This window comes from Lonchura striata, chromosome 5 (genome assembly GCF_046129695.1).
Source record: "Lonchura striata isolate bLonStr1 chromosome 5, bLonStr1.mat, whole genome shotgun sequence".
NCBI classification, from domain to species: domain Eukaryota; kingdom Metazoa; phylum Chordata; class Aves; order Passeriformes; family Estrildidae; genus Lonchura; species Lonchura striata.
Window position 1 is genome coordinate 539,973 of NC_134607.1, and position 14,539 is coordinate 554,511.

The 14,539-nt window shown below is 42.5% G+C and overlaps 1 protein-coding gene across 2 annotated transcripts; it reads left to right on the plus strand.

Moving 5' to 3' along the window:
• The first annotated feature begins 16 nt into the window (after positions 1–16).
• On the plus strand, positions 17–6,312 carry RAD51AP1 (RAD51 associated protein 1). Of its 2 annotated transcripts, XR_002466850.3 has the most exons (9): positions 17–109; positions 1,997–2,046; positions 2,299–2,425; positions 3,074–3,183; positions 3,514–3,588; positions 4,011–4,160; positions 4,804–4,950; positions 5,479–5,640; positions 5,801–5,884. XR_002466850.3 is itself a non-coding variant. In XM_021546054.3 (8 exons), the coding sequence occupies exons 1-8, from the start codon at positions 90–92 to the stop codon at positions 5,926–5,928; spliced, it is 807 nt and encodes a 268-aa protein (XP_021401729.2). In that variant the 5' UTR covers positions 17–89; the 3' UTR covers positions 5,929–6,312. The 2 variants fall into 2 exon arrangements, 1 of the variants encoding a protein (XP_021401729.2); XM_021546054.3 differs by lacking the exon at positions 5,479–5,640 and having other exon boundaries at positions 5,801–6,312.
• The last annotated feature ends 8,227 nt before the right edge of the window (positions 6,313–14,539 follow it).

Below are 14,539 nucleotides of genomic sequence, written 5' to 3' on the forward strand. Positions count from 1 at the left end.
GTGTTCCGCCCACCGCTCTGCCGGCGCAGCCGCGCGTTCGCCGCGGCACATTCGCCACTGCGCTGCGGGCAGCGCGCCCGGCGGCGGGGATGGCGCGGCCGGCCCGGAGGTGCGTGCGCTGGGGCTGGGGGACCAGGGGCTCCCCGCTCCCCTCAGGTCTCTGCGGGATTCCAGGGTGGCCCTTCCCTTCCCCTTCCAGCGGAGCGGTCGTGATCAGTAGCGCAGGGCCGTGTTGGAGGCCTGGCATTCTTAGTGGTATCCCCCGGCGTTCTGCTGTAGAATGGTTTGGGTTGGAAGGGCCTTAAAAACCGTCCAGGTCTAACCCCCTGCCATGGGCTGGGACACCCTGCGCTATTCAAGGTTGCTCCAAGCCTCATCCGGCTTGGCCTTGGAGGCTGCCAGGGATGGGGTAGCCGTGGCTTGTCTGGGCACCCTGTGCCAGGGCCTCAGCATCCTTACAGGGACAATTTCTTCCTAATACCCAATCTAACCCTGCTCTCTGTCAGTGTGAAGCCATTCCCTTGTCCTGTCACCCCAGGCCCTTGTCAAGAGTCTCTCCATCTTCCTGTGGGTTCCCTTCAGGCACTGCAAGGCCACAGTGAGGTCACCCCAAAGCCTTCTCCTCTCCAGGCTGAACAATCCCAGTTCCCTCAGCCTTTCCTCCCAGCAGAGCTGCTCCATCCTTCTGATCCCCTTGTTGTCCCTGCTGTGGCCTGGCTCCAGCAGCTCCCTGTCCTTCCTGTGCTGGGATCCCAGGGCTGGTTGCGGCCCTGCAGGGGGGTAATACTGGGCCCAGTGTTGTTTAAATTGCTCATCCAGAATTTGGATGAAGGGTTTGATGTCCCCACAGCAGTTCACAGACGACACAAAGCTGAGACGATTGGCCAGTATCCAGGAGTGCTGTGCAGCCCTTCAGAGGGACCTGGACTGGTTGTAGAGATGGGCAGAGAAGTGTCTAAAATTCAACAAAGGCAAGTGCAGTATTCTGCACATGGGAAGGAAAAGCCTCATGCACCAGCACAGGCTGGGGGTGACCTCCTGGCCAGCAGCTCTGCTGAGAACAACCTGGGGTTCCTGGGGACAACAGGCTGTCCATGAGCCTGCAGTGCCCTGGGGGCCAGGAAGGCCAATGGAATCCTGGGGTGCACTGGGAAGAGCAGTGCCAGCAGGTCAGGGGTGATCCTGCCCCTCTGCCCAGCCTGTGTGGCACATCTGCAGGGCTGTGTCCAGCTCCGGGCCCCTCAGCACAGCAGGGCCATGGAGCTCCTGCAGCGGGGCCAGCGGAGGCTGCCGAGAGGATTCAGGGCCTGGAGCAGCTCTGGCAGGGAAAGGCTGAGGGAGCTGGGGCTGTGCAGCTGGAGAGGAGCCCCAGCTGAGAGGGGCCCTCAGCCCTGGGTGTCCCTGGCTGCAGGGAGGGCTCCGAGCAGGGCCCAGGCTCTGCTCTGGGGCCCAGCAATGGCACCAGAGCCACGGGCAGGGACTGAGCCCAGGAGGCTCCACCTGGGCAGGAGGCACAGCTTCTGTCCTGGGCAGTGACAGAGGACTGAACAGATTGTCCAGAGAGGGTATGGAGTCTTAAAAAAAATCTACAAGCTATTCCTAATAAGTCATTTTGTACAGTTGCACTGGTTGTAGATTTATCTCTGCTCTCTGTGCCCAGGGACAGGACCCAGGGAACAGCTGGAGCTTTGCCAGGGGAGGGTTAGGGTGGATATCAGGAAAAGGTTTTGCACCCATAGGGTGGTGGAGTACTGGAACAGGGAATGGTCATGGCCCCAAGGCTGCCAGAGCTCCAGGAATGTTGGGGCTATGCTTTCAGGGATGCACTGGGTAGAACTGTTGGGGTGTCCTGAGCAGGACCAGGAGATGGACTGGATGACCCTTGTGAGTCCCTTCCAACTCAAGGATAATCCATGATTCTGTCCCCCTGACCAAATCAAGATGCTCAGTCAGAAAGGATTGATAGTATATATATTTTTTTTTTTTTTTGCCACAGGAATAAGAAAGTTGTTGATTATTCTCAGTTTGGGGATTTGGAAGATGATGGTAAGTGGGATTTTCTTGTACATCAAGAATTTGGAATCATTGCCCCTTACATAAAAGCACATGTAAAAGAGAGTCTGTTGACTTTTCATTTTAAATACACTTAAGGATAGTGCAGTTATAGTTGTTGTGTTCTTTTAAAATTGGATTAATTTCCAGAAAACGTTATCTCGATATATTTTCAGTGTGCAATAAAAATGATGAAATTTAAGAATATAGGAAAACTCATGGGAGCTTGTTGCTGTTTTCCAACAGATGAAGACTTTGCACCTTCAAGCAAAAGATCAAGAACACAGCTCAAGGAATCAAAGAAGGAGAAAAAAGAGAAGTCAAAAAAGTCCAAAGAAGTGACTCCATCCCAGACACAGACACTTAGTAAGAGGTAAGAAATGTTGTGGTAAACTCTGTGTAAAACTGGATTTCAATTAGAAGATTCTGGGTTTGGTTTCTTTTCCCCTAGAGTTTTAAGCAGCTGAGAACAAACAACTAATACATGACTGTAATAAATATTTTGAGCTGTATTAATGCACCTTCAAATAACTCTAAAAGTTCTGAGTTTCTTAGGGACTCCTAAACCAGAGAAATAAAAAAGACAAGTTTGATTCCTTCTAAAAGAACATATTTAATGGAAGATACGAAGTCAGTGTCAATGAAAAAGATAAATCTAATTTTTATTAGTAGAGTTGTGTTTAAATATTATATTTTGGTGTGGCATTTCAAGCAAATGCAATCACCTTTTTTTCCTATAATAATGCCAGTTAATAGTTCATATATGTATATATGTATATATATGCACATATACACTGTTTTACAATCATAATGCTTTAAAGTATGGAGTGCTTTAAAAGTTAGTATGTGTTTTGTGTAAATAATTTCAAAATGTAATGTTTGTAACAAAATATGCTGTAAACATGTACTGAAATATTAATCTCTTCACAAGTATCTGAATTTTAGAGAGTTCACTGAGAAATAGTTCTATAACACTCATGTAATTGTTTTATTATTTAACATGCTGACATTTTTTCCCCAGGTTATCTTTGGACGAGAAACTTTATAAAAGAGATTTGGAAGTTGCCTTAGCCTTATCTGTCAAAGAAAAATCTACAAATCCCAAAGAAGTGCAAAATTCAGAAGAACAAGGTTACTTTATAGTTCCATGCAACACTCTTTATTTATATGCAGTGAATTTGAAGATGGGAATTTATTTTACACTGAAATAGATTGAAAATTACATTTTATTTCAAGATGTCACAACGAGAGAGTTTTTAAGTATTTCCTGTTTTCTTATGTTCTTGGGGTTCTTTTCTGTAAGAGAAGTAACTCTTCCATAAGATTTTCCAAATATATAATTGCATTAGAGACAGATAAAAATTTCATCTATTTTAAATTCTTACTATTTTTACTTTTTATAATGTGTTTTTGTATAGTAATATTTAATATTTTTAATTTTTCCTCTGGATCTTAAAACAGGTAAGAATATTGAATCTGAAAATACACAGAAGAGACTCCCTCTTTCCAACTGCAGTGTAGACAGTGAAGATTTAGGTAAGTTATTCTCACACTCTTTTCACAAAAAACATTTAATTACCTTATCTCTTATCTGTTTCCATTGGTTTCTTTTTTTTTGTTGGTGTGGAAAAAAGGGTCTTTATCTTAAATAAAGGTTGAAGGATGTGTCAATTCTTTCATTAAAAATTTGGTCCCAGTCTTAAAATGAGCAAACCTGGGGATTGGTGAATTTTTGGTCTTCTTTTTTGTAAGCCTGATTACAGGTAAATGTTGATAAATTTGACAATGAGAAAATAAAATGAGAAGCACATGAAAACAGGAGTCAGTGATATGTTTCTGAACAGTATGACTTCATATCACCAAAATGAATTCTGGGCACTCAAATACCAAGTTATTTTAGAGGAAGAACACAGATTTACTGTGAATTTGAGCTGATTAAATCACTTTCTATTTTGTAGGTCTCAATCAGGTTATGAATGATGATGTACCTGAGGATGATGGGAGGCAAAAGACAGCAGCAACCAAAGTTCCAGCACATCACAAGTCACTGGTGGTTGACAGTGATGACAGAGCCCATGATCCTGATTCTGAGCCAGAGTCTTTACCCAGTATGTTCTTCTGCACCAAAACCCTCTCCTTAGATGTGCTTTGGATGTGATGCCTTTCATTTAGTTTGGATTTTTAATGGAATTCATGCTGCTTTGACTGCATTTTCCCTTACTACCCTCTTACTGAAGCCTTATCCCCTCATACTCGTGACATCTCATTTGCACTTTCACACTAAATTTACACACTGGAGCTTTTTCACTCCCAAACCAGCAAAATGTCACTGCTTCTCTGCATTTGTATGTCAGGAGAAATTCCTTCTGCACTCCTTGTCCAGGAAAGTTTTGTCTCTTTAAAAATACTCTGTTCATTTTTCCAGATGTTTTCTGGATTTGTATCAAAACAGTGACTCTGGAGTAGTATCAGGTGTTGTAACTTTCACTGTTGGCTTTGTTTAAGCTTATTTTAAAAATCAAGTAGCCTCCCTTCTTTCCTTCCCGTGACTGTCATCTTTTGGAAGAGCAAGCTGCATCCATGTGTCAGTCATTCCCTAACAGGCAAGGTGTCTGTGTAAATGTTTACTGCTTCAAGATGGGACAGTCTAGTACCGTCCTCATAATTTCTGCTGTCCAGTGGTCTTTTATCTTAAGTGATGATTTCTCTGCTACGAAGCATCTTTCTGAAGTAATTTTTTTTCCATCCCAGCATCACCTATAGTTTCTCCTTCCTGGATAATGGAACACAGCTCTGAGCCAAGGCAGAAGGTGATGTCCAGTCCCTTGGAAGCAGCTGGAAGGCCTCTACATGCATCAAGTCCTGTCACAGACAAAAAGCCTAAATGGACACCGCCAGGTATGGGTGAGGCTGCAGCTATAGACACTAGCTTTGAGTTGACTTAATCTTTTAGCAATCTCTCCTAAAAGAAAACAAAAAATAAACCATTCCAGGAAGATGCCTGCCCTTTATATACATTTTAGAGAGATTTTTTTTGGACAGGTTTGAAACAAAAAAGAGAGAAAGGAAGAAAAGCTATATCTGTGTTTTATTTGCAGCATTATCCTTAACTGCTTTATCTGCATGGGGCTTACAAAATGTTTTCCAACTGTGGATCAGACCTTTATCAAAAGATCCTTTCATGTCCATTTCTCTCTTATTTACAGGTTTCTTTATTTCTGATATGTACTAAATTATTTTCTGTTCTAAACAAAGAATATTAAAAAATCCTGGAGTATTTTAGCTGCTCTAATAAAGCAAATGGTTAAAAGCTTTATTTTCTCAAGGTTTGAGCATGCTGCTGCTGCTGACTCCTGATTCTTTGATTTTTCTTCATATTTGCTCTTCTTTTCTGTACATGGTTCTGTTTGACTCCTTTCTCTCAAGTCCATGTTTCCTCATTGGAGTTGTGTTCAGTATTTCTCTGTGGAGTGCCTGAAAATGCCCAGGACACTGAGAACAGTTGCCCAGTGTTGCTGCAGTGTGTGGCTGGGTAATTAACCTGTGCACCATTCCTGCTGCACTGGCTCCCAGAGGGAGGAAGCCCTGGTGAGTGATTTCCATGTGCCTCTGTGGTTTGGACCTTTTTGCACTCTTCATAATGCTTCTTTTGTCCTGCTAGGAAAACTACTGGAAGACAAGAGTCATCTGATCCTTTTTCCCCCTTTAAACTTCTGATACCTTCTTTTTGTATTAAAATCATTTCCAGCTCCATCCGGAAGCAGTAATGCCTCTGTGAAATGTGGTCCTGTTAAGTCACCTACTCACTGCCTAAGACTTGGCCTCTCCAGACTGGCAAGAGTCAAACCTCTCCATCCCAGTGCCACCAACAGTTAAATGGTCAGTGACAAAATGCCACACAGAGGAAAAGACTGTGGAAGGGTTTTGCTGATAAATAGAGGGTGGGCAGCATCCTGGAATCACATCCATTTTGGAGGACTCTTATTAAGGATGTGTCTGATGTTAGGATGAGTTTTTATTATGCAAACTCTGCTAGGCATCTTTTAAGTGCTACTGAATACTGATGTTGTTTAATCAAGGTGACATCTGACTACCGGCTTTTTGATGTATTATATTCAGAGATGTTGGTTTGTGATAATTTTAATTCTTTAATACCTAAATTCTTGGCATTAATATAGTATGATGATAGGGAAATGTTTTTTAGAATGTTGTATTTAAAAAAAAAAACTAAAATAAAATACTTTATAATGTCTAACTTTATTTCTTGAATGTATTAATTTTGAAGGTCACTTTAAATGTTGGTTGCAGTCTGGCAGATATTTTTGCTTGTGTATGCTCTTACTGCAAGTCAGCAGCATTAGTCAGGCTCACACAATGAGGAATTTCCTTGGTGCTTCTGGGGCTTCATTGAGGATCGTGATACCATGCTAAGGTAGGGGTTCTGTAAAGCAGTGAAGTGATTGCTACTGATTAATGAAACGGAGCTTTTACTAATCTACAGTGTCAGTAATTTCCTATCCAAGCCTCTTGATTACAGTGGATGGCAGCAGATCCATTTCTCCATTTATTACTCATGACTCAAGGAATTAACAAAGGATAGTGGTTGGAAGGAACCTTAAAAACCATCCAGTTCCAAAACCCACCATGGGCAGGGACACCTTCCACTATCCCAGCTTGCTCAGAGCCCCATCCAGCCTGGCCTTGGACACTGCCAGGGATGGGGTAGCCACAGCTGCTTTGGGCACCCTGTGCCAGGGCCTCGGCACCCTCACAGGGACTATCGCTTCCTAATACCCAATCTAAACCTGCTCCCTGTCAGTGTGAAGCCATTCCCCCTTGTCCTGTCCTGTCAAGAGTCTCTCTCCAAATTTCCTGTGGGCTCTCTTGAGGCACTGCAAGGCCACAGTGAGGTCACCCCAAAGCCTTCTCCTCTCCAGGCTGAACAATCCCAGTTCCCTCAGCCTTTCCTCCCAGCAGAGCTGCTCCATCCCTCTGCTCCCCTTGTTGTCCCTGCTCTGGCCTGGCTCCAGCAGCTCCCTGTCCTTCCTGTGCTGGGATCCCAGGGCTGGATGCAGCCCTGCAGGGGGGTCTCAGCAGAGCGGGGCAGAGGGGCAGAATCCCCCCTGCCCTGCTGCCCTGGGGCTGTGGGTTGGGGCAGGGCCAGCTCTCACCCACAGCACCCCCAAGTCCTTCTGCCAGGGCTGCTCCCTCTGCTCATCCCCAGCCTGGACTGATCCCAGGTCCAGCACCAGCACTTGGTCCTGTTAAACCCCATGAGATTCCCATGGGCCACTTCTGGAGCCTGTCCAGGTCCCTCTGGATGACATCTCATCCTTCAGGTGTAATTCACGCCTTTGCAAAGTCTTCTGTTAATGGTTTCACTGATTCCTTGCAGATTGGTTGTCTGTTTGCTCCTCATGCATTATCAGTCAGGTTATCATAAGGCAAAGATCAGTGTTCCAGTGCTCATTATTTCTGAAGAAAACAGAATTTAGCTTTGATTCAGAGCCTCTTAAGTGTGTGATTATTTCCTTCTGTAATTTAAAAGGTCCAAAACCTTAATTTCCCAGGTCTATATTGATTATACTCAGATATTCTGTTAATATGAAAATCTGTATCTCTAAAGTGGCTAAATAATGAAGACTTATCTTAATGCTTATTCAGAGACACGGGATTTAATAAGGGAAACAGATCTTTTCCCATTATTTTTCTTACAGAAACAAAAATGCCTGAATGCCATTTACTGAGGTCAGTTGCATCAGAAGTTCCATAAACTGCTCTTTAATTTTGAAAGAGGGATTGGGTGTAATTTGCTCTGAGCAGATAGATTTTTCTGCCTTTCATGTCAGATCACTTTTGTTGTCCCAACTTTTGTTAACCAAACAGACTCAAAGCATATCAGTGTAAACCACAAAGATGAAAACAGGATGTTACCACTTCTGATGACCCTCTGAACAAAACCCTGCTCTTTGCATTTAAAACACTTTGTCCCACTGCTTACAAAGAATTTCTGTTCTGTCTCCACTCAGGTGTGACATTGTTCTCTTGAGAAGCAGCCAAAAAGCTGTGATGAAAAAGAAAAAAAAATATAACTTTTTTGGATTGAGGCTGTTTCTAATGTGCTGAATCTGTCTTCACACCCCCAATATTTATAACACTTGTGTGCATTTAAATGAAGACTTGGACCATGAGTTTTTCCTGTACATATGGGAAATTAAAAAACTGAAATTTCTTTTTCTTGTGTTTTGTATTTCCCCCATTATTTGTTTTTTTTTAAATTGTTTTTGAATATAACTCAAAATTTAAAGGTTTAAAGGATTTAATTTTTCTAGCCTCAGCAGAGTAAGAGCATGGAAGAACTTAACTGGCCTCAAGTGTAAAAGAATCTACATGGTGCTTAGTGTATTAAAGCTCTGTTTAATGCTCACGCATCTCAATTCCTTCACCAAATTCTTTTTCATACTGACAGCCCTTGGGGACATTTACAGTACTCCAATGTACAAAGAAATCGTGAGAAATAGAACTGATTGAAACCCAGATGATATTTATCTGCTTGGTGATAGACCATCTTGTAGAGCCAAAATGACAGATTCTGTTTGCCTCCTTGAACAGATGAGAGATTTGTTACACATTTTTTTACTTCCAGTAAATCTGTGTAAGTCTTGCTTTCATTTTATTATCTTTGCAGGATTCATTAAGCTGAATATTCTAAAGAGTTATAATCAGGCAGTTCTTTCAGAAATACCTTGTGAACCCCAGCCCAGCATAAAGGTTAGTAGGTAGGTGCATATTTTTTAGAATGTTAAAAGTCTGTAACTATGTAGGAAGTTAACATTAGATGGCATAATAACATTGAGTCACTATTCCCAGTGCAGTGGAACTCTGTGGCTAACACTTGTATTTGCAAAGTATTTGCATGTCAGAGGGTCAGATGACAAATGTGAGCAAAATATCAAGAACGGAAAACAAAAAAGGAATTTAATAAGCCTTAACCATCTTAACTTTTGTAAAGTATTAGCAAAAACACAGACCCATTCTAATACATTTTCACAGATCAATGACTTATAATGTTAGTAAGTATTTCTTGTGTTATTTAATTCAGTTATAAGCTTTAGCATAAAGTTCTGCAGATGTTTGCAATAATTTTTCTCAAGCATAAGTTAGCCCCTCCCTGGGTAAAAGTCATATTGATGCAATTTGTGAGTGGGGTTCACGGCTGATTCTGTCTCTGTCATGATTTCATAAGGAACATAGTTGCCTGTAATTCAAAAATGTAAGAATGGGCAAATCTTACTCAGCTCTGCAAGGAACATCTGGAGCGCTGGGTCCAGCTCTGGGCTCCACAGCACAGCAGGGCCACGGAGCTCCTGCAGCGGGGCCAGCGGAGGCTGCCGAGAGGATTCAGGGCCTGGAGCAGCTCTGGCAGGGAAAGGCTGAGGGAGCTGGGGCTGTGCAGCTGGAGAGGAGCCCCAGCTGAGAGGGGCCCTCAGCCCTGGGTGTCCCTGGCTGCAGGGAGGGCTCCGAGCAGGGCCCAGGCTCTGCTCTGGGGCCCAGCAATGGCACCAGAGCCACGGGCAGGGACTGAGCCCAGGAGGCTCCACCTGGGCAGGAGGCACAGCTTCTGTCCTGGGCAGTGACAGAGGACTGAGGGTGTGGAGTCTTCTTCACTGAGAATATTCCAGAACCATCTGGACATAATCCTGTGCCCTATGCTCTGGGATGGCCCTGCTGGAGCAGGGAGGTGGGACAAGATGATGCACTGGTTGCTTCCAGCCTTATACATTTTTTCTGGGATTCCTTGGTTTTCCCCAGCATATCTAAGTCAGGAAAAGGGATGCAATCACGACAAAGTTGGGAGAACTGCATAGACCCCAGAAGACTGAGGCATAAATGGAACTCCCCAGGAACTATGGTGCTTCCCTGTATTGAAAATATGCAGCAACTGGCCACTTTTCAGGAAGAATTCCTTCACAGAAAGGGAGATTGGACATTGCAATGGGCTACAGAAAAGGTGGTGGAGTCACTATCCCTGTGAGGGTAATGAGGCACAAGTTGCCCAAAGAAGCTGTGGCTGCCCCATCCCTGGCAGTGCCCAAGGGCAGGCTGGATGGGGCTCTGAGCAAGCTGGGACAGTGGAAGGTATCTCTGCACATGGCCAGGGAGTGGAACTGGATGGGCTTTAAGAGCAGTCCCAACCCCAGCCATTCCACAATTCTGGAATTCTTGAAGTATTATGATGAACCTGCTGTGTCCTCACACACATGGGTACAGAGTTTTATTACACATCACCATCCTCACAGGGAAGAATTTCTTCATAGTATGCAATCAAACCTACTCTCAATTTTAAGCCTTTCCCCCATGTCCTGTCACTCCATGCCCTTGTAAATAATCTCTGATAGCATCTAGAAGTCCTGTAGTGATTTTAGGTAGAACTTAATTCCCTTGTAAAAAATGTTCCCTTTGGCTGTGTTCACATGGCTGTGGAGGTGTAACCATGAAGCTACTGCCAGATTTTGGGAAGGAAGGCCAACTGTTTTGCTTCAGAGAAAGATCATTATCTGAAACTTTTAAGCTCATTTTTCTGCTATGTGGATGGGTTCTGGTGCTCCCACCCATTCCACCTGCACTTCTACCTTCACAAAACCTCTCTAGGAAGGCTGAATCTTGCCCATAAATCAAAGGCAGATGAGATGTATTTACCCAGAGTTGGCTGCAGTTATGCTACCTGCAGAGGAACTGCAAATGTGGAGACCTGCCAAAGATCTTGGGAACATTCAAACCAGCAAGAGAGATATGTAGTGCTGAATAGTTTGGAAATGATCATTTTAGAAAGAATCATGGCCAGTAGGAGATGTGTTTTCTACTTCTGATTTGGGTGGGGGGTTGTGTGTGGGAAAAAGTCTGATGCTCCTCATCCATCACCTTTGTGCCCTGTACCTTCATTACCCCAGTGAGGTGGCAATAATAAGTGATAATGGAGAAGACATTCCCTACTGAGCTATATCCCCTTTGGAGCTTGTCTGAGATCAACTCCTCCTTCCCCTTTCCTCATTTGCTTTGATTCATCTTTCTTGCCAAAGAAATTTGGAGGCAGATTTTTCCAGCTGCTCCCAAAAGAGTGGGGAAGAGTGTCATTGAAGTTGATGGGAAGCATTCTGTCCTCCACACATCACAGCCTGTTCCTAAGTGGGAACACTGCCTAGCTCCCAAATTTTCATCCATGTCATTCCCAGCACATACTGCCAGTAACTCCTCTGTACACTTTTCATTTCTTCTGTGCAAAGGAAAAGATGGATTTATGAGCAAATTGTGCATTTGTTAACATGTGATATGATTTATTGCTGTCCTGATGATTACATTAATTTTCACTCTGTAGCTAAACATGCAGGGAGGTCTTACAAAGGGTGTAAAGTGAGTGTTGTGCAAAGAGTGAGACAAGGCTGTGGTAACACTCTTGAAAACACAGAGAGTGACACTGCAATATCTCTGTCACAGAATTGTTTAGATTTGAAGGCACTGCTTGAGATCCTCTAATTCTAATTATGCTTTGTACAGTAATGTGTATGAAACAGTTATCCTTTGAAATCTCCCTAGTACGCTGAGAATTTATAATGCACATAAACTATTAAAATATATTCTACAAATAATAGGAAAGCTCTTCTAATAAATACATATTTCTCTTGAAACATCACTGGGGGATGATTTCTGATGAATTCCTCCTCCCCAAAAAGAAAATTAGGCAAAATATATACTTGAAATCTACTATTTAATTAAGGACAGCAATACACATGTGCCAGACATGGACTTTTTGGCCCATTTATCATCAATCTATTGAGATTACTGTATTAAAAGTCAGTGTATGTAGATACTGAGATATATACCTAAAGTGTGAGTCCCATGAGGAGTGGCTGGGGGTGTTCAGCCTGGAGAGAAGGAGGCCAAGCGTGTTCGTGACATGTCTGAGTACACAGCATGTGAAATGCAGACAGCAGCCTGAATCCCAGGGGTTCCCAGTGCTCTCCACTGCCTGGGGGTGGGAAGAAGTGGACTGCACCAGGCATGCACCTGCATTCCCGATATGCCCAAGTGCCTGCAGCACTCCTGCAAACTGGTTTTTGGTGTGTGCAGCTAAATGTAGACATCTTGCAAGAGCTAAAAGTAGATTGCAGCAGAAGCCTGTCCAGCCTGCCTAAACAAAATCCCTGGGCTTCACATTCAGTAGAAAGACAGAACGTTCTCATCCAAAATACTCAGAATTGGTCTAGGGGAAAATGAAGGCACAGGGATATCCTGGGAAGTTGCATCCTGCCTTTGCATATTTTCATGTAACCAATAGATCTGTTTTTAATTTTGTTAAAAAAACCTATGAATAGTACTGTCCTTACATTTTTTTTTTAATAGGAGCCCTGTATTTGCAGTTGTGATGACTGAGATTATAAGTGAAGTGAGGTTTGGAGAGAGAAGTGATTTCCTTCATGAACCCAATTCAAAGTGTTGGGAAGCCACAGACTTGCTTCTTTTTTTTAGTTGTTGTTATTGTTTGTGGTTTTGGTTGATTTTTTTCATTTTTCTGGTAACAATTAGGCAGTTCACTTAGAGAACCAAAGTTCATTCCTGTATTTATCCACTTGTTCTGACTACATTTGTCATTTGCCTTTTCTATTAAATGCTTCACTGGCACTGTCATGTAAATAGAAGGTTTTCCTCTGGTTTTCCTCCTATGGGGAAAACCTGAGGGAATTGGGGTTGTTCAGTCTGGAGAAGAGAAGGCTTTGAGGTGACCTCATTGTGGCCTTCCAGTGCCTCAAGGGAACCCACATGAAAGATGGAGAGAGACATTTTTTTTAAATACAAATTTTTATATTCTCACAAGAAAAGTAAAGAAAATAAGGAATTGAGACTAAACATTAGATATTTCCCCATGGAGTCTGTCAGGAATACTTGAGTAAAAGACCATGGAGGTCCGTTCTTTAATATTCCAAGCTGAGGCTGCTCCAGCTGCAGGCATTTTGCTGATGGAATATCTAAGGGGTCCATAGAGGATTAAGGTGTAAACAGAGACAGGACTACCTAGAAACACTCATTCCAAGATTGTAAAGAGTTCTGAGTGCTAAGAGGGAGCTGTGAGTGTGGTGCTCAGGGGCACTGCTGGGATTCTCAGTAATCTTGGAAATTCCCTTGGATTTACTCTCATTAGATGGTTCATGTTCAGAGCAGGTGAGCTAAAGCTGCAGCTGTGTCTTTGAAAAAGAATTAAAAAATGGAAGGAAAGCAAAGCAAATGAGGTGCCCCAAGGGATGGGTTTGCAATACTGCTGAGCCTAATTGACAAACATGTTGTGCTGGTTTAAAGTCCTCAAAGATTTCATAGGGCGTCAGCTTCCCAGTTCAGCTCAGTTTGGTTTGTTATCATTGCTAGGGAACATGGTAAAAGAACCTGGGACTTCATTCCAGCCAGCTCATCCTAAAAATCATCAATCCACCCAAGCTTTTATTCATAGAGAGGCACAGGTTGTATCAGATTAACTGTAGTGTCAGGTTTAAATCACAAAGAGAACAATTTAATGGAGACTGATTTAAAACATGGAGCTTTGTCATTATGGGAAAAGCAAGAAAAGAGCATTGAGAGCTGCTGTGATTTCAGCTTCTTCAGTAACTCTTGTTTACAAGTGAGAAGAAATAAAAGAGTCCAGCCTAAGGTAATAATGATTGGCATTTTTTTATTGTTTGAATGTTTGAATTAGGTAGTGACATACCTGTTGTGAGGAACTGAAAATAAACAGAAAGAAGATAGTTCAGTCCATTGTACCATCTTCCATCAATTGCATATGATATTTTTATTGCATTAACCATTATTTAAATTTCTTTGGAGAAGTCGAATTAGGATGTGTCATTCTTAAGATTGTCCTGTGCAGAGCTTCAGTGATCCTTGTGGGTCCCTTCCAGCTTAGGATACTCTATTAATCTATGATTTTATGACAGCAATTTTTAGTGGAAGCAGTATCAATAGTGTTGCTGCAAAGATAAGAAATGAACATTTTTAAATTACGGGGTATCTTACAGGTTTCTGCATAAATAGTAAGCAAATAATTAATTTATAGACTCTCAGAGTACCTAGAGTTCTGCAAAAGATTTCATATAGACCTTTAGGCTTAAGTGAAAGGCTTTGTGGTATATTAAAAGTATATATATATATATGGTAGACAGCTGGTCTAGTTTTTATTTTAGAGAAAAAATACTGCTTTATAGAAATACAGTGAGTTGCATTATTCTGAAATCAAAAGTCGTACATTATTTTTAAAAAGTGTGTTTCTAAGTTTAAAACTGACGCATGATGCTTTTATTTAAAGTGACTTTCTGGAGAAAAATCACTGAGAGATCACTGTACTTCACTCATTGCTGAGGTACTGATTTCATACAGTGTAATCCCTCTGAAGTGATGAGGTTGGGAAATAATTTCCCTGGTTTTCCTCCTCAGAGGACATTAT

Excerpts from the sequence above, each read along its gene's own strand:
- RAD51AP1 (XM_021546054.3), top strand. The coding sequence starts at position 90 with ATGGCGCGGCCGGCCCGGAG. Across the intron at positions 110-1,996 it reads ATGGCGCGGCCGGCCCGGAG|GAATAAGAAAGTTGTTGATT; the intron begins GTGCGTGCGCTG and ends TTTTTGCCACAG. Across the intron at positions 4,951-5,800 it reads GCCTAAATGGACACCGCCAG|CTCCATCCGGAAGCAGTAAT; the intron begins GTATGGGTGAGG and ends AATCATTTCCAG.